General features: G+C 39.0%; 1 protein-coding gene across 1 annotated transcript in view; it reads left to right on the top strand.

Moving 5' to 3' along the window:
• The first annotated feature begins 261 nt into the window (after positions 1-261).
• The window catches only part of PKP2 (plakophilin 2), a 46,244-nt gene continuing 18,721 nt past the window's right edge, over positions 262-27,784 (top strand). Inside the window, exons 1-6 of the mRNA XM_071726904.1 lie at positions 262-603; positions 8,592-8,704; positions 11,279-11,973; positions 17,684-17,822; positions 20,781-20,988; positions 26,419-26,596. Coding sequence (XP_071583005.1) covers positions 390-603; positions 8,592-8,704; positions 11,279-11,973; positions 17,684-17,822; positions 20,781-20,988; positions 26,419-26,596 — 1,547 coding nt within the window. The 5' untranslated portion in view covers positions 262-389. The remainder of the gene's footprint in view (positions 604-8,591; positions 8,705-11,278; positions 11,974-17,683; positions 17,823-20,780; positions 20,989-26,418; positions 26,597-27,784) is intronic.

The following is a 27,784-nucleotide window of genomic DNA, read 5'->3' as shown; positions in this document are numbered from 1 at the left end:
CGGTCCGGGCCCGGCAGTTCCAGTCCTTTCCGGGCCGCCAGAAGAGGGCCGGGCTGGGGAGAGTAGCACCGTGCGCCGGATTCTTCACCCCGACGGGAAGGGGAGGGGAGGGTGAGAGAGAAGAGGGGACGGGCAACGGGAGCGGAGCGGGAGGCCCTCCCCTGCCCTGCCCTGCCCTCTCCTACCCCGGGCGGCCGCGGCGGGCGGAACGGGGCGGAGGCGCGGGCCGTGCCTGGCACCTGGGCGGCGGGAGGGGCAGAGCCCAGGGAGGTGCCGGGCTCGGGCTGTCCCATCCCGCAGCGGCTCAGCCCCAGCGCTGAGGAGCCGGCGGCGGCGGCAGAGAAGCAACAGGTTCCCGGCACGGAGCGGAACGGCGCCCGGCTGTGCCCATGGCCGGCCGCGTCCCCGGCGCCGAGCAGAGCTACATCCGCACCGTGCTGGGACAGCAGATCCTGGGGGAGCTGGACAGCTCCAGCCTGGCGCTGCCCTCCGAGGCCAGGCTTAAGCTCACGGGAGTCCGGGCAGGGGAGGAGAAGGCGCTGCGCATCCATCGGCAGGTCCAGCAAACGCTGGCCAGGAAGAGCCGGGGCTCGCTGCACAACGGTGAGTGCCCGCCCCGGCCCCGGCCCCGGCCCCGCGCCTCTCGGTGCTGCCTGGTGGTGTCGGTATCAGAACAAAAGGGCTCCGTGATGGCTGCCCCGGGGTGAGCCCCGATCTTGGCCCTGAGCGGTCGCAGCCCCTCTGCGCGGCTTTCCCGGCGCTGCGAGGTGCGGGATGCTCGGGACATCCGCGGTACCGGCCATCGACCTTTATCGGGTTTGTCATAAAATCGTGGTTCTGTTGCTTATTCCCGTTCTTCTTCCTACCCAAGTGAGTGAGAAGTTTGTCCCTCCCGACGGGGTAACTCGGGTGAGCGGCGGGAGCTGTGCCGGTTCACCGCTGCCCGGGAGGGAGAATCGAGCCGAAATGCTTCTAACCCAGCAACCACTTACTGTGCTTGGTGTAGTACCTTAGCTTTACCCTGGAAGAAGTGTAGGGAATGTTTTTGTTTGTTTCACCTGGAAATAATAATATGGGGGGGGGAGAATATATATATATAAACGAAAAACAAAAGGAGGTTTAGAAAAGTAACTCTTGGAACATGTTATAATAATGCTGCCAGACGTTATCTACCCCACGTGTGTGATATGAATTGAAGTCACTCTATCCTTGCTTCCAAGAATTTATAACCAGAAGGCTGATGTGTTGGTAAAGTCTGTGCAGTCGTGCCTCTTGCCCCAGCCAGGGTCTGGCTGCAGTATCAGACACCCACTGTGTAACTTTGCCAGGTCCTGAGGGTTAAAAGCAAGCTGCTTCAGGCATTCAGTCTTAACTATTTCTGGGGGAGAGATGTGTGATAAACTAGAAAAAAACAAACAAACAACAAAACCACAAACCCCCTCACCATGAAAACCTTCATCTTGTTTTTAAATAGGAAGATATAGCTAACATACAGGTTATATACCCTGGTGCTCAGCTGTCATTAAAGAAGCTGTCACCTTTAATTTGCAAAAAGCTGTGAGCTTTGAATTTTTCACTATACTTCAGTCATCTATTCTGTCAGTCAGAGGAATGTTTCCTGGCACTTCGTCGATTTTCTGTCTATAAAACACCACATGACAGAAATGCATACGATGCAGACATGGCCATACTCTGCTCAGAAAGATGAGATACACAAACTGAATAAACAGGTATACACAGATGAGCAGCTTCACATGCAAGTCCTTAGCTTGGCTGCTCTCGTGTAATGTTTCTGAACATTTATTTTCTTTTTCTCTCTACAGAGAGAAAAGCTTTTTAAGCAAAAGTTAATAAATGAGATGGTGTCATGATACTGAGATCATGTCTCTAAGTCATGCATAAAAGACCCCGAAGACAAAGTTCCAATCCGTCTAATTTAATTTCTCTGGAATACATTAACAGATCTGATGGATTTGGGGATAGTTGCCTTGGTTTGCTTTGTTTTTTCTATGTATTTGAGCTCTTTGCAGTGCTGCAACACCAAAACTCTTAAACTTCAGGATGCATGAAACAAACTTTTCTTCTTTCAAACATATTTTTGGGTCCAACTTACTGTGCATTTTTTTAATCACACTGCAAAATTCATAAAAAATAAGTGGAGCAGGAATGTGTTCCATATATTTGTAAACGTGCATATGTACATGCAATATATGCATGTGTACTATATGCATATGACTGTTTATCTGTCTCTCAAATATCTAATGTCAATCAAATGCCTATCATGTATTTAACAGGTTTACTTTCTTGAAAAGTATACCTACATGTACATGCTTGAACTAGATGATATTTAAGGTCTTTTGCAACCCAAAGCATTTTATGATTTTATATTTATATATTTATATATATCAATGTTCTTTATTCATAGTCTTTCTCAAAACATGTCTGTGCTTTGAGAAACATTTGAGTTTCATATATATGAGCTACTTTTAAACAAATTGGACTATTTTACATGCAAAACCCACTCACTTTCTCAGAACTATAAAAGTTTTCTAGATGCATTCCCTAGTGGTCCTATATTGTTTGCACTTGTAGGAAAGGCAACACACAGATTTAGAAGAAGCAGGAGCAAGACCCTGTGAGATAGCTGTCCTATCTTTAGGCCTATTTCAGACTCTGTTCAGCAAGGTACTTAGCACATACCTAACCAGAGTATTCACATACATGCCTAAAATTATCCAAGCACTAATCACTGGGTATGAAAAATCAGTGGGATTAAAAGTTTTGCCCATTGTCATCTATGCACACCCATTTTCCCCTGCCTGTACTGGAAGCTTTGGAGCTGCTGGAACTCCTTTGTCAGGTAGCATAATTTCACCTAGAAATTTCAAATTAAGGGTATTTGCTTAGACTTCAGCGCTACCTTTAATTGGAAAACCATCTTTTTTCCTCCTCCTCCTCCCCTACTATTTGCTGATTTATGCCCTCCTCTTCCCTTTTTTGAGAGTATCTTCTTTTTCATATAGAAATTCAAGCCATCCTCAGATCTGGGGATTCCACAGGCTTCCAGATAACTGAAGGACTGCTCAAGCTCCTTTCAAGACGTTGTCAAGTGTTTTTAATAGTTTTCAAAGCACTGGCTTAGTAACAGCTGCAACTTTTCCAGCACATCAGTTGCTGAACCTTTATAAATTAAAGATTATCCTGCCCTGAAAAAAATTTTAACAACTAATGCAGCTGTATTAAATTTCTGAATGCTATTTAAAGGTGGAATTAAAATGGTAGTTCAGCCTTATCAAATAAAAAAAAAAATCATATATCTTAATGACTGGCTTTTCAGCTCACATATGAATAAACAGTATTGGTTATTTTATGTACATTTTGAGAGTCTATTAAGCTTTATTCTGTTTATCACTTCCTGCTCATCTTATCCCATTTGGATTTTGATTGGCTTTTTAAATTTATTTGTGGTGTTTCTGTTTCTTCATTATAATGCCCAGACTAAAGTCTGCTTTCCTATGCATCCTGTAGATCTTTTTCAGATCCGTGGAAAAAAATGAGGGCAGAATGGAGCAATGTATCATACAAAACCAAAAAACCTGATGAACTGCTAGCTGTGTAGAGATTCTTTTTATGACACAAAGTTTTATAAACACAGAGTGTTTATAATAAACAGAATTAGAACTTATGTGACTCCCAAATTAAAATTATAAGATTCAAGAGGGACTTATTTATTCTTCATGTTTCCTTATTTATAAAATTTTTAGTAATATTTTTTGTTAAATTTGCTTTTAGGAATTTGGGGAAGCTTTCCATCTTTAACCTTCTATTTTGCAGAATTCTGACAATTTCACCTGCTTTATACTGATTTTCTGTTTACATCTTTGTGGGTGAAGGAAGCAGAAAAAATTTCTTGTTGATGACTTCCACTTTTTCCTGGCTTCATTAAATTCCTCACCTCTGCTTCCTTAGCCAGAAGAAATAATTTTCTTAAATTTGAGCACCTGTGTAAATGTACTGGCCAGCACAAAGTACAAAAAAATGTTAGGAAAAGTGCTTGGGCACCAGGCATGTGCTAACAAAGTAATGAAGCAGCATGACAAAAAATAAGGCTTTTTGATCTCTAGAGGAAGTGATTCAGTGAAGTTCTTGCTATGCTGTTCTTAAATGTCACCATCCATTGTGAGTGAAGAAGTATACAAAAGAATTAAATGATAATAGTCCAGGAACACTCAGGAATCTCTGTTAAGGATAAATCACCCACCTGCCCTGAGCAGGAGTGGACAACGGGTACTCAGCAGGTGGGCACTCAGGATTCACGAAAATATCACAGTCCTTTAATAGACTTCTGTGTTACAGGGTGCAGCTGCATTGGTGCATGCAGTGGGTATTTAAAGCTAAAATTTGGCTTTCGGGTAACTTTTCAAATACAAAAGTGCTGAAAAAGAAGCACAACTGAGAGCTAACTCTGTGTGTGATTTAAGGGGAATTCGATACACCGAACTCCTCAGTGGAGGAGTATTGTATTTTTCACATATCATGTATCTTAGAGATCCCTTTTTTTCATTGTTATTTTTGAAAGCCAAGCAAACAGGAGGTTGATCTGTCTGCAGCTATAGGCAAGCAATTACAGGGGAGGAATTTTCAAAGCTTTTGGAGTTGTTGGACCTGTCACACCCAGGGGAACAAAGGAGGATTGAGAAGAGCTGCTATGAGGACAGATGGAATTTTTTCCTCAGTTCTATGTACAGTCTCCATTCTGATAGTGTAACTATTTTGTCAGGTCTCAAAATTTTCTTGTAACTGTTTTGATATGAGGTGATTTCTGAATAGCTTTTGTTTTAAGAGTGGAGAAGAGTAAAGGACTTTAGTTTTCCTTCTGCACAGACCACATCCAAAGCATTCCTGAGTTGCTTTAGTTAATACTGACAGGGGAGGGAGGAGACTGTGAAAGACAGTTCTATTCAATTGCCCACTCATGGCTGTCTGCTGCTGTCTGAAATGCCTGAGTTTTCCAAAATACCCTCATGGGTTGCTAGACATGATGCAGAACCTGTAGCAAATCCATCCTTTTCTTGACTGTCTGCTGGAAACCAAGTTTGGTGTTCTGTGGAGTCTCAAACAGCATTTTTGTCATATGGATGAGTAACTGAACCTCATGCGTGTTTTCTGAAGAGAGACTTTCTGTGAGACTTGAAACACTTTCTTACAGTTAGAAAATATCCTAACAATAAATGAACCCATAAAACAATTAATTAAATATGAGGGTTTTGTGGGGTTTTTTTGTTTTGTTTTGGTTTGGTTTTTGGGTTTTTTTTTTTTCCTTATACTGGTTCACTAAGTGTATAAGGATGCCTAATAAGTCCTTCCTAAGTTGTGGCTTCCCCCTCCCTGGAAGTGTTCAAGGCCAGATTGAATGGGACTTCGAGCAACCTGGTCTAGTGGGAGGTGTCACTGCCCATGCAGAGGGCTTGGAACTAGATCATCTTTACGGATGTCTTCCAACCCAAGCCATTCTGTGATTTTATGATTAGGATTCTTATGATTTCTGAATACATGTAGTATGGAGCAAACTGGTCTTTGTAGTATGATAAAAATAAGCTGAAGAAAGCCTTTCTGTCAAAGGCAAGTTTTGACCAGATCACCTATTCTACATATCACAACTAATGGAAAGTTAGACGCAGCACTTCATTTACCACTTTTTGTTAACAGACTGTTTTGAGGACAAGTAAACAGCATGCAGCAAAAAGACATACATCTTATGTCTGCTTAATAAATCTACAGGTAAAATGTTGGCAAAATAATTCACTGATGTGGCAAGAGCAGGGAAGAGATACTATAAATGTGAACTACAATTCCATAAACTAACGTATTCTGTGCTTATCTCTGGAAGAGAAAAATTTTTACTGACAGATACTTCTGCAGAGAGACTGAAGAAGGTTAAAAAAGAACATTACTTACAATTTTTGCTTGGCTGTATTCTGCTTTTTCAAAGAGGGAACTTTTAGATATGTAGTGTATCTTCAACTAGTTCATGGACAGCCTTGCTAACTTTAGTCTAACCTCTTTTTTTTATTTATTTGTTTTGTGAAGACAGGGAGGTCAGGGTTATGTAAAACAAGTGCAAATTACTTGCTCAAAGGATTTTTATGTCCTAACTAGGTAAATAACAGAGAGTAATTTTTCTGCAAGTAAACTGGAAAAAAGCCTCTAACTTTAAAACCCAAAAATTTATATAGATTTAAGGGCTTCGTATATGCAAGTACTTTGCTATGTAGCAATGAATAAAGTGAATCTTTAAAAAGCAGGCACAAGCAGTAGTCTAAGATGGATTCTTATTGGGCACCTGAAATAGTATATTGATATGGCAATTATATCACACAAATCAGAGTTATATATGAATCTGTAGATTTTGGATTTTGGTATACATTGGCCAGAAATTTCACTGTATAAAACAATAGTTTCCTGTTACTGGTTACTGTTTTCTCATGTACTTGGTTAACCCGTGGACTATGATAACTTTGTAATGTCATGAAGCAATTATTGCAATCCAAGTCATGAGTTTTACAATCTGCATCATCCCACTCAAACTTATGGTGTTCTAACAAGTCAGCTAATACATGCTTAAGTTTGTCTCAAAGGGCCAAAATGATAGAATTTGGCCATATAGTTAAATAAGCAAAACAACTGCAAAGTATAATTGAACCAGGCCTCTAATTATTGCAGTCTACTATTGTATTGTATTGTATTGTATTGTATTGTATTGTATTATATAAATTATATTATATAAATTATATTATAATATTGTAATATTATTACTACATTATTATGTTCACATGTGGACTTACCTAGGTAGCTACATGCAAGTGAGAATCATTCCCAAATTATTCTTCTTATGTTTATTTCCATCCCTGTCAAGCAATTTCCTAACTGTGGACACTAAGTATCAATGAACCAGGCATACTGAAGTTCCTAGGAATACTAATCAGGGATTCCTAAATAAAGCTTGGAGGTCAACTGCACAAGTTGAAAATCTCAGCTATTTAGCACACATACACTGGTTACTTCAGAAATCTCAGCAGCCATTTGGCTGCATTCTTTTGGCACCAGAGTTTTCATGGGCATAGGACTCCTACTATTTTTAGAAGTAGCATCTTTATCAGTTTGACCAAGTTAATGATTTGGCTCTTTAGATTTCTGTAGTATCTGATATTTTGAAAATTTAGAGCCAATTAACCTTTTTTATGACCACTGTTATCTGTTCAACCTAAACTTCTGCAGCACACTTTGCCTTCTTTATGATTGACGTGATGTATATCTTCCTTTCAACTTCTGTCTCACTTCTTTAAACCTGTGTTATTTATATTCCTATACATAGGATTCTCAGAGTAAAACAGGAATCTCACGAACAATTATTTCAGCGGTATCTGTTGCTTTAAAAAAATTACTAAAAGAAGTGTTTTTTCTTTGTATCAGCTAGTAAGAAACAGCCTGTGGTTTCTGGTGGTTTTGATTTTAATTGAAAGAAGAATGTGGTTTCACTGAAAGAAATAATCACGGTGCACTGTTCTACTTTCAAAGCTGGGTCACAGGAAAAAAGGATTGGAGCAGATACACTGTGGACCTTCTATATTATTTGTAGGATTAGTGAACCTTTCAGGTGCACATTTGAGGTGTCACTGAATGACCCTATTTTATGACATTGTTTGCAAGGTGCCTTCATAAGCCATGGGATTTGCTTCTGTACTCTGTGTTCTTTGGTTGAAGCACTGAGATTAGTGAAGCATTATTTGTTCCAGTATATTATCATTAAACTAGCACCTAAGGGAGAAGAAACATCAGCAGTTGAGGTAGACAAATATGAAATAAGCAGTCTATACTCAGTGTATGAAATTTGTTTATAGTGGTACGTTATGAAAATTACATCTCTAGGGAGCACAGCAACAGAGGTTTGCACAGCCACCCTTCTTTCTCATCTACAATTTACAACTGCAGTATTTTAATTTCTTGTGTACTATATGTGTTATGTCAGCCTCTAATGTAAACTGTGCATATATATTCAAAGTGGTTGCAGTGGAAAGTAAGCATTCTTTATAGCTTTCTGTGACATAATTTCTCAGTACTGACATTGTCTAGAATATTTAAAATACCAGCTTGCTGTGTTAAACCTCTTTTTTATTAAATAGCTACATGAAGAACAAGACTTCTGAAACTCTAAAATATATCTTAAGTAAAATAAATAGGAAACTGAAAAAAATGGATTGTATCCTCAGAAAGCTTTGCTTAGCCATGTTTGGAATATGAGTCACCAAATGCAAACATCTTTCCATCATTTCCCTGTTTGATATTCACAGCCAGGTTGCATGGAGCTTTGAGCAAGCTGGTCTAGTTGATGTCCCTGCCTGTGGCAGAGGGGTTGAAACTAGGTAATCTTTAAAGTCCCTTCCAACCCCAACCATTCGATGATTCTGTGATTTTCAGCTTATATACATGAACAGCAGTGCAGACCAGAACATTTCCCTTGTACTGTTAATCATCCTTTATAGTAATATCATGTTTTGGTACAATCTTGATACTATAATCTTTGGTTACAGGCAGTTTGCACCGTGCATCCAGTGTTCCAGAGCGTGTCTATAACATGGGGATTACTGAAAATGATTTTGCACCAAGATCTCCCTATGGTTTCTCTTATTATCAGTCAAATCAGGTGAGGAAAAGAAGCCAACAAATAGAACTAAATGGAATATTGCATGCATATTTTATTCATTTTGTTACCACAAATAATAGCACATCAGTGGTGTTTTATTGTTTGCTTGCTTGGTTGGTAAAGCCTGATTTCTAGAAAATTAGGTTCTTACAGCTGATACCTGTTAACATTTTTCCCCCCTTCCAGTGAGTTCTGAGCCTAGTAGCTAAATTCAGATTAGTCGTACAGACAAGGTTTTTGCAGTCCTGTTTCTTTGCTAAGAATTGGCATTAGGGTAGAAAATTAAAAACTGTATTAGCACCTTACTGAGGCAGAGGCCATGACAAGTCAGATTTGTATCCACCCCAGCAGGTAGCAGGTCAGTCAGCACATCCATAGCTCAAAGAGGTGGGGGGGGGTCATGCTGCCCCTCACCCAGTTGGATGTTGCTAGAGGAAATCCAGATGTCCTGCAGGGTAACAAATGAAATAGGTAGGAGCTGGGAATGTGGTGAAAGAGGTTAGTGAATTAAGTGCCTAAAACCACAGGAAAGCAGATTGCATTGGTTTCACTAAGACATGTAGAGTGCACCTTATAATTTAAAATAATTCTCTTGTGACTTGTTTTAGCTTTACAAGAATTTCAGCAGTACGCTCCTTGCAATGCAGTGGTGTTTCTAAACTGCCTAATCATAAATTCACTTGGGATTTTGACCAACCTTCCCTGGGTTCATGGCCTCAATGCTAAGATAAATAATTGGTTTTCTGCAGTGTTTGTGTCATAGCTCAGAACCTATTTGAGGGAGTAACTTGAAAGAAATCAACACATAGCACAATAGCAATGCTGCTGTATGATCAGCTTTAGTAGACTGAAACCAATGCAGCTTGGGAGCAGAAATATTTATCTAATAAACAGCTGAATCCAAAGGAACCAGTACTTTCTTAATTTTAGATTACACAAGTATACCTTGTTCTCATTAAAGGAAATAGCTGAGCTTCTGGCCTGTTAATGAAGCAGCTCCTGCGCTGTATGGGTAGATATAGGACCATGTTACCTAAATGTATTGCCTTTTGTGTACTCCTATCCTCTGTTGTCATCTGTCATCCAGTCCATAATATTAGATGTGAACCTATTCTTTCTAGAACACAGACAGTAAAAGATGAAAACTGGAGGTGACATAGCAACCAAAAGAAACTGTTTCAGGCACTGGTGAGGCAGAATTTAAAAAAAAAAAAAAAAAAAAAAAAAAAAAAAAAAAAAAAAAGTGAGAGTGAGAGACTTTTTGTCCTGTGTAAAAACCAGAAAAAACCCGCAAGGTCTACTATTGCACAAAAACGTTAATTCCATTATCCTCCAACAAAAGATAAAGATATCCTTGTATAGCATCTGTATAACAAACATATATACAGTGATCCTTGCCTCAGCCTGCTGGATTCAGTGACCTTCACTCCTTTTGTGAGTCAATTGTCACCCTTAGTAACTCCTCAACAGGAAAATTAAGGGATTTTAGTTTGGCCACTATCTGCTAAACACTGTCTCTTTAATTAATAACTTGTCTAAGCATCTGAGTTTACCCTAAAAAAATGCCATTAATGGTACAAAACTTTAATATGATATGGAAATAGAGAGTATATGGGCCTTTCATTTATGGCTGGATGCCACTGTGTATACTGATTTAAAAACAAAAATTGTCCATGACTCCTTTTTCAAGGACAGATAGTTTCCCAATTTGACTTAGTTCTGGAAGGTCTTGAATAGAATATAATGTCCAATTTAGAGCAGAAGTGAAAGGGAGGAAAATTGGTGAGACCCCAAAAGGCACCTAAACAGTAAGAATCATGAAGGCACATCCAAAAATGAAGGTTGAAGGGAGTGGATTTATAGAGTTTGGAAAAGAGGAAATTATAAAAAAAGATGGGATGCATTGCTGTCCAGGAACAAGAAAAGAAAAAACTTCTAAAATTGCAACTGTAGAAATAGGGAAACCATTGAGATGATAAAATGGTCATCTTGGTTTCCTTAGAAAGGGGGAAAGAAGGAGGGAAGGGACTTAGAAAGAGGGAAGGGACTGCTTCTTTTCACTAAATCCTACCACGAAAAAATGAGGAGGGATAAATAGCCTTATATTAATGAGATTAAAAGCAATATGCAAAGACTTTAATATATTAGTTTAATATCTGACTGATTAATCTTCTTCTGTCTATTGGACAGCCTTAAATTTCATCTGAGTAGCAGATGTGTGTGTTAATCCCCAAGGAGTTTCAAACTGAAAGTAAAATGTCCATTACTAAGCAGACTGTTCACTACCAGGCATAACTGACTTGCACACCTATTTTGAGTTAATGACAGAAGACTCAATGCTTGAACTTTGTATCCTAATATTTAGATTGTATTTCTTCCTGCCTTCATTAAGCAGATATGAAGAAGTGTTGCAGAATCCCATTCACTACACAATATTGGTGATGTTCACGTTGTTTTCTGATGCTGATAGCAGACCTCAGAATTTTTATCTCTACCTTTTTTGTTTGGTGTCTTTGCTATTTATCCTAAATGCTGTCATCTTTGTCTCCTGTTCTTTTTTGCACCCTTGAACAGTTGGCCTCACCATCCTCTTATACAAATGGCTGGGGGTCGAGGATTAGTTACAAGACAGTGGAAGAGAGAGCTCAAAGACAGCCTCTGAAGAGACTCGAGGTTTCACCCCAACGAGATCCTGAAAGATTGGCATATGTGCCCAGTGATTTTCACTATGATGGAGGCATTTCAACTGGATTCTCCATAAGACATGGAGATAGCAGGAGATCCATTGGGACTGTCCCACCGAGATACGCTCGCTCTGAGATTGTTGGCTACACTCTTCGTGATTCAGTGAACAGGGGACGCTCTTTTAAAAGACAATCCCACATGGGGGCTATGAATGATCCTCTCTTTGATGGCGTCTACCCCAGCCCTTCTGTACCTCTGTACCATCAAGCAGGCAACAGTCGCAGTATGACCAACCTTTTGGAGAAGGAGAACTACCTGACCTCGGGTAGTGCAATGGGACAAGTGAGATCACCGGTTTCTTCCCGTGTGGGGTCTCAGAACAGGCAATCTTTAAGGTCCAGCTGGTACCAGACTACTTTCAGAAACACACAGAACAGGAGGGAAGCTTCCCAACCAGCTTCAGTCGCCAGCATCGCTACGGAAACAGATGGGAAGAGGATGCCACTGCCAGCTGCCATGGCAGCAGCAGGGATGAATGGTCACCTGCAGAGTGAACAAGTCACCATGAATGGATCTCATCTAGGGTAAGCACAATGCAGGACCTGCTTTGGTTCAGTGGTGTCACAGCAGAAAGGAACCTGTTTGTTTAAAAAGAAAAAAAGAAAATAAACTGACAGCTTACTGTTCAGCAGCCAACGCAGCATATGAAATGTCAGTGCAGAGGATGCAGAAAGCAGATTTGTTTTTAAAAAATCTTTTTTTTGCCAAGACTTGATCGATTTTGTAAGGAAACATGAAGCAGTCACTGGGTAGTTTACAACCTAAGTCACAATACACAATAATATTGGCAAACCTTTTGCTCATAAGACATGCCCTAGTGATTTCATCCCTGGTTCTCATGAGAATAGGTCAGAAGTCTAACACTAAAGCAGCTTTGGGCAGATTGACAATTTCCAGTTAAAAAGCCTGCATGATTTCAAGGAAAATGCTTAACTTTGGTAGACTTAATGCATAAATTTCTCATAGCTCTGTAGCACCGTCCATTTCTGGAATAAATATAATCTACTCTGAAGGACAGGATATGAAAGTTCCTCACTACTGTGAGATTCTAGATGGCCTGGGGACACTGTCTTAATTTGAAGCCCCATTAACTCAATGTCAGAAATTCCCAAAGCTTCCCCCAGACTTCAAGAAAATTGTTTAAATCTTAGAAGCATAAATTCCCTTCCACAGAGGATCTCATTGTCTGAAATTGGTTCATTTTCAAAGGAGAAAATTTCTCAGTTCTGCAGTTCTCCGCAGGAGTGAATATATTTGTTTGTTTTAGAAGAAATCTGAATGTTTCCAGAGCTCTTAAGGTTCAGTGGACAAAACAAACCACTGAGTAAAGAGGAGAAGATTACTTGCACTGTTTACTGTGGTTTCTGGTTTCATTTCATAATCCACATAGGATCCCAGGGTTTCTTATGTAAGTTAATCATGGTGTTAATCACAGTGTTACTAAGAACTGTCTCTTTTTGCATAACTATGTAGCTCTTCTGTTCATTTTTCTGAAGGCCATCTTTCTTCTTTTAGATTTGCTACTGTGTTAGATGAGGCATCATCTGATGCCTACAGATCATGTATTTTCTGTCATCAGCTACATGTTGTGTGTTGTATTTACAAACATACAGTCTTGTGCTCACATATGATCTGGATCCAAAGAGACCTGGTTTTGATATGTGACTCTTAAGTATTCAGTTTTTACAGCTGATATGTCCAGTAGAAACAGCTGAGAGGTCACAGCAGCTAAAGATTTGGAAGCAGGGATATTGAAAATAAACACCTAGGAGGGCTTTGTTTCTCAGTAAGACAATTTACAAAGAGGTAATATATATAATAATATATATTTTTTACTTAACTTTTATCACAGTCTTGACTGTTCTTCTGAACCACAACTGGCAATTTTGATATTTATTTTTGTCTAGAAGCAGATTTGGTTCTTTTGCAGGTGCAGACACTGGAGTCTCATTGTGTGTCTGCACAAACATCAACAGAAATGTATTTCATACCTGCAGATATAAACATCTGTTTTCAGTCACTGTGCCAGTGACTTGCTTGAGACCATGCTGAGTTCCAGGTGGAAGATTTGTGACCCAGTTGAAATTGTTTTGACAGCTTCATTTCTTAAATACTAGCTTTTATGCTTTTGCTGGAAGTCACAGAAGAAAACAATTGGAAGTTTTGTGAAAGCTTCTAAAGTCCCCTTTGCATGTGGTTACAGATTTCATTTATCTCAATATTTCTGACTATTTAATTTGCTTGTACATATCTGGTTTTGATTTTCAAATTCTGGCTGCTACTTTAGTTTCATAGCTAGGTTTTGGGTAGAATGAGATGCTCTTTATCCTAAAAGTTTAAAAAATGTCTGTATAACATAATTGTGAAGAGGATGGTGAAAAGCAGCATGTAAAATACAATTCTGGAAGAGATTTGCACCACTGAAGTTTTAAATTATGAGGAAGGAACTATAGCAATTTTATCTGACTGAAGTAGGAATTTGTTGCATATACTTATTTACTTACCTGTCTGATATCCACATACATTGCTGTTTTCAGACAGATAAAGGACACATTTAGTAACTCCCCTTGTAATTCTTGCCACTGGAATGGCTTGAATGTAATGGTTACATTACACTCCTGGTCATCCACATCTAGCTGCTGCACAGTTTAATGTAGAATTAAGTATTTAAAACAAGAGATGACATTTTGCTTTGGGTTATACACTAGTCAATTCAGAGATGTTTCTCTTAAGACCATCATTAGTACATCATCATTAGTACATCAGTGTTACAATAATTTCTTCTGACAAAACTTCTTAGTTTAAGAACTTAGTAGAGACTTACATATTTCTTGTCATTTCCCATTCTCTTTGATTTTAAGTTGCATTATTGCTCCCTTAATGATGGGGGGAAGATAAGCCTGTGCTCTGAGGAATTTGATTTTTCCAGAAAATTGTACTTTTTTGTGTAAATAACAATTTGCATCTTTCCAAAGTCAATTGATAGGCTGTAAAATAGTTGTGTAAGGTTAAAGAGAAGTAGTGGACTAAATGTGCGCAGTACTTGAAAAGCATTTTCCAACTTATTGTAGAGGAACCAGCTCATGCTGTGAAATCAAAGTAGAAAAATCAAAGATTTGAAATGCTATCACTGTGTCTTCTGGCAAAGTGAAGCATTTTATTACATACTTGTATCAAGGGCCTAGGACAGAGAGGGATTCAACCTCAGGCAACTTGAAATAGCTGCAGAATTTGACCTCTAAATGTTCTGAGAGCTGTCACAAAATGATTATGCAACTAACTTTATCTCAAAAATGTTACATTCTGGCAATTAAGGTAAAGTCAGAACTAGTCAAGTGGTTGTTTTTAACATCCATTGCCTCAATGTACATTTGTTGTTACACGTGCTGATCAGCCATGTGGCTATTAAGTTTGTCTGTAAATGTTCTGAGGGTAAGATGGAATCATTGCATCAAATTCTCTTTTAACAAGAGTTAGGGTTCTGCAACTTCATGAATACCATTGAGAGTCAAAGATTATATTGCATCCTTTATTACTGTCAGATAAAACTTTAGTGAATGTTCTTTTTACCCAATAAGGAGCAATCCTAGTGTGGCAGAGCACAGCAGAAGGTGATTTTGGCTATTCAACACGAAGAAGTAGGAGTCATGAAAGGATAAGTGATGAATGGTGGGCTGCCTTCAGTCTCAGGGCAGATTTGTGCACACAGAACTTAGTTCTTTACAATTCTGATGTATAGTTCTGACATGTTTCTGTCACCTTGGTAGTGACTGTTGATGGACCTTTAGCACTCTGGGACATCCTTGGCATCCTGAGGATCAGTTCCCAGGTAGATTCCCTGGTGTCCCAGGGTGGGGTGTCCCTGGTGGTGAGGGATCAGCACATGCAGCAGTCTTGACCTCAGTGAGTACATGGATAGAGTCCTTCTCTGACATGAGGCACTGAAATGACTCAGAATTTAATACATTAGAGATGTCTGCCACTCTGTAGAAGGCAACTGAATTTTGTCAAAGAGGTCCAAAAGTTATTGCTCACATGCATACAAAGATAACGTGGTCACAGACCCCTTGTTGATTTCAGGAACCTGACGAAAACCCAAGCTTGAAAAGCCTGTTTTTCTGTTCCACTTAGAAGACAAGTAAGAAAAAGAAATATGATCTGGCTTTTTTTTTTTTCCCATTACTTATTGTTCACAATCTTTAAATAAGTTTCCGATATATCTGGTATATCTGACTTGCAATTTGGAGAAACTTAGTAGCTAGTTTGTTTTAAATCTGGAATGTAGTTAACTGAAAATCTGGAAGTTACAAGCATTGCCAGGCCAGAGCCCAAGACACAAAGGGATACTCACTAGTCCTGTATGATTTCACTTCCATTAAGCCTCTCCATTGACGTGCTCTACATACTCTCCCCTTCATTTCATCTTTGTCTTGCACAAACATGTCTCAGCACCTGTAAATACAGAATATTTGCTCAAAACACTAACTAAGAAGAGGGGAGAAGACGTGAAATAAGATGATCTTGGTAAAGGGAAAATATAAATGCAAGTGGAAAGCCCGTAGAGCAAGAGTATAATTTCATTTCCAACAGGTACATCAACATTTTTCTTCATTTCTTTGCTGTTTTTGACACCGTATTGTCTTTTGCCGTAGCAAAAGCAAGCGGCAGATGTTGATTTATTCCAACAAAAGCCATTTTTGTGTCAAAGCTCATGAGTTCATCATAAATATTTTAATGAAAAGATTTGGATTTCAGTGAATTTGTAGCCTGAACTTTCAGGCTCTTTCACTCCTGCCAGTCCATCATTGAGGCAGTCTCAGAGCTGAAGAACTGAGTGACTCCTGGTATTTTCTCCATACCAAAACATTTTGTATTTCACTTTTCTGAACATTGTTTATTATTTAGTATTCTGCTAAGTTAAAATTTAAAAAAATAATCAGAATTCCACTTCAAGAAAATGTATTTCCTAGGCACCTATTTTAACAGAAAAGTTAATTGTGTCAAAACTTCAAATTTTAGGTGCACCTATTGAGATGATTATCAAGTAAACCATTCTGGTAGCTCTGAGGTAGGGAGTTATTGCCAATGACTGTTTTGTTTCACTGTGGTTCACAGACTACCCATCCTTGTCTGGGCAGCCTGGGATCTTGTTCTACAAAATTATTAGGCTTGGCTTTGTTTTTTTTAAATAGAATACTCTTGATTTTGTCCACTTTTTCTCTTTTCTTTTCTTTTCTTTTCTTTTCTTTTCTTTTCTTTTCTTTTCTTTTCTTTTCTTTTCTTTTCTTTTCTTTCTTTTCCCTTTCCTTTCCTTTCCTTTCCTTTCCTTTCCTTTCCTTTCCTTTCCTTTCCTTTCCTTTCCTTTCCTTTCCTTTCCTTTCCTTTCCTTTCCTTTCCTTTCCTTTCCTTTCCTTTCCTTTCCTTTCCTTTCCTTTCCTTTCCTTTCCTTTCCTTTCCTTTCCTTTCCTTTCCTTTCCTTTCCTTTCCTTTCCTTTCCTTTCCTTTCCTTTCCTTTCCTTTCCTTTCCTTTCCTTTCCTTTCCTTTCCTTTCCTTTCCTTTCCTTTCCTTTCTTCTTTTTTTTCTTTTATTTTCCTTTTTTTTTTCTTTTTTGTCTAGCTGGAGAGTATTTGAAACAAAAATCAGATAAAAAGGCCAAGGTACACGACCACCTGTCCCAAAGCTAATACACCTGCTTGTGCCATTAATTGGTTTATGTTCCATTATGTGGGGGGGGAAGTTTGTCTGATGGCCTCTCTTTCCAGTTTTTAATATGATTGTCTAACACCATTATTGTTCAAGCAAGCGTGCTGGGAGTTGAGAGAAACGTGGCCACACAGATTTTTAATCCTACCACAGGCTATGTAGATACTTAATTTAATGAGTGCTGTTTGTATTTTGGCCTACCTGAAAACAGGCTTTGCCCATCTATTTAAAACTAAAACAGCTTCTTTAAGATTGAGTAAAACAGTTACTGTGTCCTGAAAACATGTAGTCTGGAAACTCAGAAACTGAAGAAAGGCATGAAAACAAATATTAAAAAGCAATCATCACATTACTGGGAAAAACATCAAAGTATCTTCATGATCAGTAAAAGACACTCTAATTAGGTTATGTCCCTGTTTGAGAAAAGCTGAAGTTACTTGAAAAAATATTAAAACAAGAAATTTCACAGGCTGAATGATGATTTTTCTGCAGTCTTGCTTCACTATAATTCCTCTGCTTGTACTTTTAAGGAGCCCAGAAGTGGAGATGACTCTGGAGCGTGCAGTGAGCATACTGAGGAGTGAAAATACACAGTCCACACCTAGGATTCTTGCTGCTGTGACTTTCATACAGCATGAGTGCTTCCAGAAAGCAGATGCCAGGAGAAAAGTAAGTAAATATTTTTCTGCAAACTACGATTAGGCAGGGCAAATTTTCTATACCATATGAAACAGTATACAACATGAAAAAATTCTTGTAGGATACTGATTTTGAATATTTTATCTAAAATGTGCAGATGCTTTTTGGTGCAGATTTTTTTAAATCAATGGAATGGTACTGGCCTATGCTAGAATAATTTTGGTCTTTAGGACTGTGTGATACGAAATGTGTAAATGTAGGGTAAGAAGGCACATAAAGAATTCAACCAGACCATATATAATTACAGGTGCTTATGACCAACTTTTGAAAAATCACATCGGTTAGGATCCTACAAGCTCCTGCAAGCAAAGAGCCTTACTCCTTTTACCAGTTATTCCTAAAGTATAATGTGAATCTCCCTTTTGCAAGCTAAACTGATGAGTTTCTATCTTACTTCGGTGGATATGGAGAAAATGTCTGTCTTCTTTCCCTTGTTTTTTCATATATGTTACAGCTATTATGTGTGTACCTATTTTCCAGTAATGTGTGTACTATTTCCAGTGTGTACTGTTTTCCAGTAATTTTATGAGTAATTCATAGTCTGAACTTTTTGTCAATATAATTGCTCCTGTCTCTCATTTTCAACTGGCACATGTACGCCCTTGGTAGAGAAATATCCCAGAAATGAAAAGTGCAGTGCAAACTTATCCAAGCTTCAAGGGTTTCTAGAACTGCACAAATGCTCTAATACATTGTATGTATTAGCCAAACTGGTAAAGTACTGCACAAATGCATTGATACTTTATTTGAATTAATAAGATTTGTTAAAGTCTTTTGCAGGAGACTTGCTAAATCTCTAACAAGTTTTTTGACAATGCATATTAAATATAATCTCTTCTTCCTTTTCTTTAAATTTCACTATTGTACACAATTGTGGCTCTCTTGCTGAACAGTTCTGTACATTAAGATCGATGATACATGATACAAGATTCTGATACATGTAAGATCGATGGCTCTTTATTCCAGCCATTTAAAAAAATATTTACATTTATATGCAGTCCAGCTCAGTGACAGCCAAACATCACTTAGTCCTTAGGTAGTTTTCACTTGTTTCACAGTAGATCAAAGACTTTTGGAAAAAGAACCACCAGTACAATTAGCAGCCTTAACTTCAGTATGAGGACAGAGCTTCAGAATTAAATGTTTTGAGGTGGTTTATTACTCAGACCTCTCTGGGGCAGCTTCCTTGACAAACAAGTGTATAGAAGGGTGAGTAGAACAGTTTAAATTGGAGAAGTCAGCCCGAAACCTTCTTCTGTTTTCCTGTCTATTGATGTATCGTGTCATAGCTAAGTTTTTCTGTTTGGTGCCCATCAGAGTTGTTCGTGTTGGCATTGTCTTGTTTCCCCTTTTTAGTCTTTCAGCCTGCATTCCTTTTCTTTGACTCTCAGTGCTTTCTTCCCAGATATTTGGCAGTCTGTGGGTCTGGTGGCTTTTCTTTTTCTTATGAACTTGTGGTCTTACAGTATTTTGGTGAATTTTGTCTCCCAGTAGCAACTCAGACAGACAAATCAAGAGACTTTGTAAATTATCTGCACATTAGGTTGAAATACCACTTTTTTTACAAGAACTATAAATCCCTTAAACTACCAACCAAAAGTCTGCATAAATATTTAAAAATCTATCTAGCTACAGTATTCATGTCAAAAGGGCTGATCTACTGCAATAAAACAGGCCCATGTGCCTTCAGCATGTCCCATGCTCCACTTACTTTAAGAAATATATTTCTGTATTTCATTCTTTTAGCATCTAGATGACTGTTAAATCAGGAGGAATCGGGTCAGCAGTGCAGCAGCAAAAAACTGAGCCTTTTGTACCACAGAAGCAGAGGAAAGGCAGACAGGCAGGGTAGTTTGCCAGGGCATGAAGGGCAAAAGGCTTTATTACATTTCATTTCTTCATCTTGCCAACACCTGTTGGTCGTATTGAATTCTTTTCATCATTAAACTCTGGACTACTTGAAACAGTTGTATCAGATATCTAAGTCTTTCACATGCTGTTGATTCTAAACAAGGATGAGTTTGTTCACAAAACCATATGGCATTTTGAGATGCTGGAGGAAACTGTCCTCAATTGTACATGAATATAAGATATTTTTCATAGTAAATTCATTCCTAAATGATCCAAGGCTTGCTTATGTCACATCACAATTTATATGGGATTCATCATTTGCCTCAACATGTAGAACTTGGAAACTATTTGTTTTTCTACAGCTGCTGTAAAATAACATCATCTTAATTCTTCAGTCTTTTGGGCCCAAACCTAATTTTCTGTAGAATAAGACACTGAAGAGTGGTCTGTGCCAAATGTAGGTGGTTCAGTAGGTAGGTAACTAGCTTAAGATGTTTAATGGTCTACATTTTGAAATTTACTAGTTTACTGGTTTTTTCTCAGTATGCCACAGATAAGAAGTACTAAGTATAAAGTATTCTTATTTGATACACATTCAATACATGCACAGAAGTTAAGTGAGAAAAATCCATTAGACTGCTGAGGAAAAAAACCCAAACTTGGCACATCAGGAACATTTTACATCTGGAAATCTCAAAGCAGTTTATAAATGTTCCATATTTAAATCTCAAATACGTATTTTACCAACATGGGAGCTGAAATACAGAACTCTTGAATCTCTTGTCAGAGAATACAAATCTGCAGCAAAGCTGAAAGAGATTTAGTTTCATTCTCTTACATTAATTATTAAAATACGATCCCTCCCATAGCTTTGGCTTTTAACTATGGCTCATATGAAATCCCAGAAGTTAACAGTCATGTGCAAATGATTAATGATCTGTGGTTCAAGTCTTTTAAATAGGAGCAAATGAAAAAATCCCAATGACTACTTAAAGATTTGCTATGGGAGAGGGTAGGGCTTGACAAGTGACACTTGCAGAACCTGACTCTTCTCTGCTATGCTTGATTTCCTCACAGGTTTTCTCACTTGGTGGTATCACCAGACTTCTACAGCTCCTTGACGTTCAGAATGAGGACATCCAGCGAGCAGCATGTGGGGCTCTGAGAAATTTGGTGTATGAGGATAATGACAACAAACTGGAAGTGTCAGAGCAGAAAGGGATCCCACTCTTGCTCCGCCTACTCCGCCACACCAGGGATTTAGAGACTAAAAAGCAAATAACAGGTACTGTTTTCTGTGCAGGCAAGCATGAAGTGCTTTAAGCACTCAAGCTTTCCCTGAGAGGTACATGATTGTTTACTTACAGCAGTGTTTAGTGACTAAATACAAGAACATTGTCACCTATTCTAAGCTCTTGCCTTAGGGTGAAATTCCTAGGTGGTTACTCAAGACCAATATTTCAGACAGTAAGAAGAGACTAAGAGCTGCAACTTCTCCTCTTAAAGCTTCTTCAGAAGTCACAGAATGCTTTGGCTTGGAAGAGACTTTAAAGATCACCGAGTTCCTACTGCTCTGCATGGGCAGGGACACCTCCCACTAGATCAGGTTGATCAAAATCCCATCCATCCTGGCCTTGAACACTTCCAGGGATGGGGCATCCACAGCTTCCCTCAGCAACCTGCTGCGGTGTCTCACCACTCTCACAATGAAGATTAACTTCCTACTGTCTATTTGTTTGGAAGCTTTAAGTCCTAGATACTCCAGAAAATAAAGTGAGGCTCCAAACAACAGATTTTGTAGAACCATTTTGATGAGCAATGACTGGAACAGTCTCAGGGGTGTCTGGGACCATACTTACTGTCCCCTATTTATGCAGCAGCTCAGCCCTCACTTTTTGACACTCCGCTGCTGGTGCATACTGGGAGCTGCATGTTGAAGACTATCCCCCAAAACTGCCAGGTGCTCTGGATAGAAAGTGTCTGTCCTACTCCCCATAAACCATGCTACCCCAAATTTTTACTTTAAGCTCTCTCACTCCTATCTTTTTACATCCCATGATCTGTCTTCTGAGGTCTGTGACAAGCAGAGAACTGCCACAGCAAGAGCATGCTTCCCTTCTGTGTGCAGGGGAGAGAATTCCTGCAGGATATCCTGTAGAGATCATACAGCACCATAGTGGAGTGACCTGCATTCTGAATTCAGTCTTTGCAGGGCTTATGTTCTCATCTTTTTAGTTCCAATGTCCTTGAGGAAGAGCTGTTAAAACTGAGTAGGGCCCATTGCAATTTTAAAGGAAGAGCCCTTTGGATCAGAAACCCCATATTATACTTCTTCCTGTACATCAATGTTGCAGAAAGAATGGGGGGAAGCAATGTCCACCATTATACACGAAGAAACCTTTGGCTGCTGCCCCATTGGCTTTGCCCCAGTCAGTTAAGAAGTGCCCCCCACTTTGTTCCTGCACTCCTGTTTGACTATAGTGTGTCTTGAGGAAGGCAACTGCTTGTGACCCATATTCATTCTAGTTAACATTCAAAGGAAGAGCAGGCTTATATTCTATAAATGGGAAAAAAAAAAACATTATGAATAAATCAGTGGCAATTTATTTCAAGTGACCCTTGAAGATACAAGGAACACAAGCTATTAAAATAAGAGAGCTTTAAAAGATACAGGTGTCAAGCAGCCCTGCCTCGAAGCAAATGCATGTTGAGACCTTCTGTAATTCTGCATTCTTTTAAGTGTTTGAAATACTGTGCTCCCTAAGCCTGAGAACAAATCTTTGCATTGTTGGCTCTTTTGGCTCAGTGCTACAGCTCTGCAAATTAAAATGTTTTAAATTTTTTCACATTCAGCAGTTGCAGAATGGGGTCACTCAGTGACTTATTTCGTAGTGTTTTGCCTCTCAGTGCTATTACACACCAATGAGGGAAGCTGTGAAAGTGGTGATACAGTATCCAGAAAGCTGATGCTCTCTTCTTGCCAGCAGTTTCGTAGTTTTTGACAAGAGCTTAGCCTGTGAAGGATCACTCATATGGATATTGTGAATAATTCTGTTTTACCCCTTTGCCAGTGTGTAAATGGATGAAGGAGTGCCTTCTTTCTACAATTACTGCTATTATTGGACATGAGTATTTACCTATGAGACATACATCAACAAAATATTGAAGCAATATAGAGCAGAATGCTGTAGTTTGTGTAAAGCAAAATATTCTGATATACTTTCCTGTCTACCAGTTTCAAGGGATGGCTTTAATTATTCAGAAAGAAAAGTATTTGTTGCTTTGACCAAACATGCAGTCAGGAGGAAGTATACTGGGTCTCTTGGTGAAAATGGCACTAGGGCGTACATTTTGCTACCACTTGAGCAATTCTTCCAGCTCCCTATCAAGCTGCAAGGAGCCTACAGGGCAAAGGGGAGCCTGGCTGAATAAATTGCTATGAGAATATCAACTTTGCTTTCAGTCACTTTCTTTCCCAGCTTCCACTTCAAAGGCAGGCAATGAGAAGACTGCAGAGAGGAGGTAGACAGTCACTGTTAAGCGTATACTTACTAAAGTCAGTGCTTCTAGATGACCTTGGTATTCCCAATGATATCTAGAAAACACTGGAAACACTGGAATTACTGGCCTGTACATGTTGCCCTGTAAAAGGTCTGCAGCATAAGGTTTTTCCAACCACAGTGCAAAGCTCTGAGTACCTTTGTACTGCAAGGGTTAAACACTGCTGGGCAGCAGTTTGTCTGTCTGACTGATGGCTCACCTGCAAGTCTTGTTTCTGCTTTTTTATTGCAATTTTCTTCTAGTGGAATATCACAGCTATGCATAAAATCACACTGCAGTGTTGGAAAAGGATAATGCAGAACCTCTGGGCTCCCACTTGGTCAGCCTGAGAAGCCCATCTATCATTTCACATCATACTTATTACTTGCCTACTTTGACTGTAATTAGAAGTTTCCAAATGTGTGATGTGATAATTAGCTGAATGACTTCCCACGTAAGAAATTAGTAGAATAATTTTGGTACCTGACAATACCACTCTGAACTCTGGTGAAAGACTCCTGGCCAGGGATTGAAAGCATGTGATACTCATTAATAAAGGTGTCTAAGCTCAGCAGGGGAAAGCTTTTTGTGTAGGAAGCATGGTACCAAAGCAGTCCATCTGACAAAAGTACACAGAGATAAGAAAGTTGTTGGAGAGAAAGAAGTTAAAATGCTGAGACACAGAAGTTTTCCCATACTGTACCTCATTACCTGCCAGAAATATGATCTAATACTTGTGCTCATTACATAAGCCTTAGAAGCTTATCTTTAAGGTCACTGGCTTACTAGTTAATACCAGCAGTTTTAGTACAGACGAACACTTGCCTAATATTAAGCCCTATCATATCATATATTCTCAAATAATATTTTAATTGCCTGTATTTTCTTCAAAACCGAGGCTGAGGAATGTAATCTGAGCATAGTTCATGCAGTGTGCCTTGTCTGCTCCTACAAAAAGCAATGGAAGTGTATGGAGATAAATGCATGATTATAGCAAGTGCTGTGTGCTGCCTCACAGCCTGAGCTGTGAACACAGAAGAAGCACCAAACCAGGACCCTCACCAGTGTGGCTTTGTGCTTATGACAGAGGTTTGAAAACTGCTGTGGATCCGTTTACCTAATGCCCCTTTGCAGAAAATAGCTCCCCAACTTCCCTGTGCAATTTCTGTTCTTATGTGACCACTTCTTAGGGGAAATGAGATCTTCTCAAGCTCCCATTGACTGAAATCACTAGATTCATAAAATCCTTGATACAAGTAAGGAGACGCAACTGTAGGCTCTCCCCTTTGACAAACAAACAAATTCCAGCAAATTTCTTAGGAAAGGAGTTAGATTACTCCTCAATAGTAGAAGAGGGTGTCACTTGGAGACAATGCAAGAGCTGAGACAGGAATTACATTTTGTAGGATTTGGACAGCATATTGAGGAACAGAAAGTAAAATGGCTGTGGCATGAGAAAAGTAAAATAAAATATTGTCTTTGGAAGGTAAGCCAGATGAGCCTCCAAGGAGTATTTAACCTCTTGATCTTGTTATCGTGTATAAGAAATGAAAGAAAAATTTTCCAGCAGGGAAGATTACAGCACAAATAGAACTGTCATTAAAAGCAATATGAATGTTAAGGGACACCCCACCCATTTTCCCAAATAAACATCTAAGGGAAAACCATGCCCTTATGAATACATTACAGTATAACTGTAAGAAAAGAGCCTGCTCCTAAAGACATTTGCTAATGTGAATAAATTAATCCATATCCAGAATGCCACTGAGAGACTACTGAGCCCAGTAAGACAGTTTCTGTGAGTAAAGGTAGGATTTCTGATGGAAAATTCACAGTGTGAACAATGAATGCCTCATTAGTGAAAAGCAAAAATACATCTTTTTCCAGGAGAAGAGGACTTTAAAAAGAATTGTCATCTGTTGGAATAGAACATAAGTGACTCAATTATACATGATTATATTTGAGTTTTGTTTCAGTGTTTAGAGACTGTGAGTGTATAGAGTTACTTAATGGTTTTTTTAGTGACAAATATCTGGACAGTAGCAGCCAGCCAGTGTTTAAGAGCTTTCCCTCTGATGAGGAATTTTCACAGAATCACAGCATGATTGAGTTTGGAAGGGACCTCAGGAGATCCAATCCCCATGCCAGGGCAGGATCACCTAATGTAGGTCACACAAAAATGCTTCCAGGCAGGTTTTGAATGTCTCCAGAGAAGGAGATTCCACAATCTCACCGGGCATCCTGTTCCAGTGCTCTGTCACTCTCACAGAGAAAAAGCTTTTTCTTATGTTTACACAGAACCTCCTATGCTCCAGCTTGTACCCCTTACCCCTAGTCCTATCACCAGACATCACTGAGAAGAACCTGGCTTCATCTTCCTGACACTTACCCTTTACATATTTATTTATAAACATTAATAAGGTCACCCCTCGGTCAACTCCAAGCTCAAGAGACCCAACTCTCTCAACCTTCCCTCATAAGGGAGATGTTCCACTCTCTTCATCATCTTTGCACTGGACTCTTTCAAGCAGTTCCCAGTCCTTCTTGCACTGAGGGGCCCAGAACTGGACACAATATTCCAGATGAAGCCTCACCAGTGCAGAGTAGAGGGGAATTTTGCTGTCAAGTGTTAGAGAAATGACAATCGACATCTCCTGTCTTCCAGTGGATTTCCAAAGACTGTGAACTCACCTACTCTGTATGAAAGATTATTTTCATGCTCATTGGTCTTTATTTGGTATTCGGGGGTGCAATTAGTCCTGCCAGGCATCTAGAAAGGACAGATTCCTCCCTATCAGAGTAGAGAATGATCTCTGGTGTTAGTGTGGTTAGCTCACTTTAGGTTGTGTTAGTTTAGCAATGGAGAGGATGATTGCTGCAGATGGGCAATGCACATGCAGACCTATGGAAAACTTCACTTTTCAGCTGGGTATTAGGCTAACTACACAGAGATCTGGCTTTAATTACATGGATCATTGTGCCCCTTCTTCTTTTGCCCCATTTCCATGTCCTCAGGTCAGGGCTGGTGAACCCTTATCACTCCCTTCCAGTCCTCTTCAGTATATCAAGTGACAGGCAGGCTCCTTCACTCATTAACTTCAAGGAGTTTGAGATTAGGTCTTTCAAACCACGAAGGAGTATTTTTGCCACTCTAACTTTACGTGTGCTATTGCAGGTTTGTTGTGGAATTTGTCTTCCAATGACCAGCTGAAGCACCTGTTGATTAGAGAAGCCCTGCAGACAATGACTGAAGCTGTTCTCATCCCTTACTCGGGCTGGCCAGATCGAGATTACCCAAAATCAAGTGTTCTACCTGACCCTGATATCTTCTATAATGCCACAGGATGCTTAAGGTGGGCAGTCAGTTTACAGGTACCCAGAAAAACAGTGATGATAAAGCAGACTGACAGGCTTTTTTTTTTTTTTTTTTTTTTTTCTTGCTTTGAACTTTGACAGCTACAAAAGAATTTGCATACCGATCATATTTTGAAATGCTTCATGTGTATCAGACCAGAATAATTACTGCATGAAATACCATAAAAACATGAAATACCATTTCTTTAGAGGGCTCCCCTATATTAATTTGGTGGGTACTCCACAGACTAAATATATTCATAATGGAAGATAATAAGCAAAGTCCTGGTTGAAGTGCATAGTTGCATTTAGGTCAGAGATCTTTCACTGATTTAACAGTTGTTAGTGTGCTGTATAGAATTAGCCCCTGAATGATGATGATAGTATTGAAAACAGAGCTTTTTTTAAATGGTTGTAGGAGTGGTATTACAAGTTAGTACTAGAAATAAGCTAGCAGTAACTTAAAAGAAACTTTAAATTGTATGAGCCTTTCAAAGTTATTTTAAGACTCTAGTGCAATGGTCTTCAAATTTTTTTTTTGATCATACACCCCTATCAGTAAGAAACTTTTGAGAATACTCCCTTCATATGTGTATATTTATTTATATATAAATTATATAAATATACAACTGTGCTAATGCATTATGTACATTATAAAACACAAACAGGGAAATTAAAAAGGGTAACACAAAGATGAAAGAAACGCTGTTTTATTTTTTTTTTTATTTTCTTCATTAATGGTATTGTATTTGCCACAAATGCAAGAGGATGTAAAGTTCTGTGACCCACATAAATATAATTTATAATGACTTTGTTAATACCTTTTTCATAAACAATGCCCACTTCATTTTAATTTCTAAAATGTATGAAGCATAAGTGACTACCCAGTGGAGTCATATAAAAATATGCCTACTCTACAAATTCAGATTAAGGCTCTTATACATAGATTCAGTGTCTATACAGTGTCTGTACATATGACTGGCAGAACAGATTAATGATTGCGTTTGTTGAAAAGTAACAGTGCAAAACCTCATGAAGAGTGCTACACTATAGCAGATAAAGCAGTAAGGTTAATTTCTTTGAAATACAGTTTCTTGGTTGTCAAAAACACAATTGCAGGCAGTAATAGGAACCAGAGTTTCAGGCCAGACTCAACAGTAATTTGTTGCCATGTATGTTTTATTCAA

This window comes from Heliangelus exortis, chromosome 1, assembly GCF_036169615.1.
Source record: "Heliangelus exortis chromosome 1, bHelExo1.hap1, whole genome shotgun sequence".
In the NCBI taxonomy this organism is placed as follows: domain Eukaryota; kingdom Metazoa; phylum Chordata; class Aves; order Apodiformes; family Trochilidae; genus Heliangelus; species Heliangelus exortis.
This window is presented reverse-complemented; position numbering and strand designations above follow the sequence as displayed.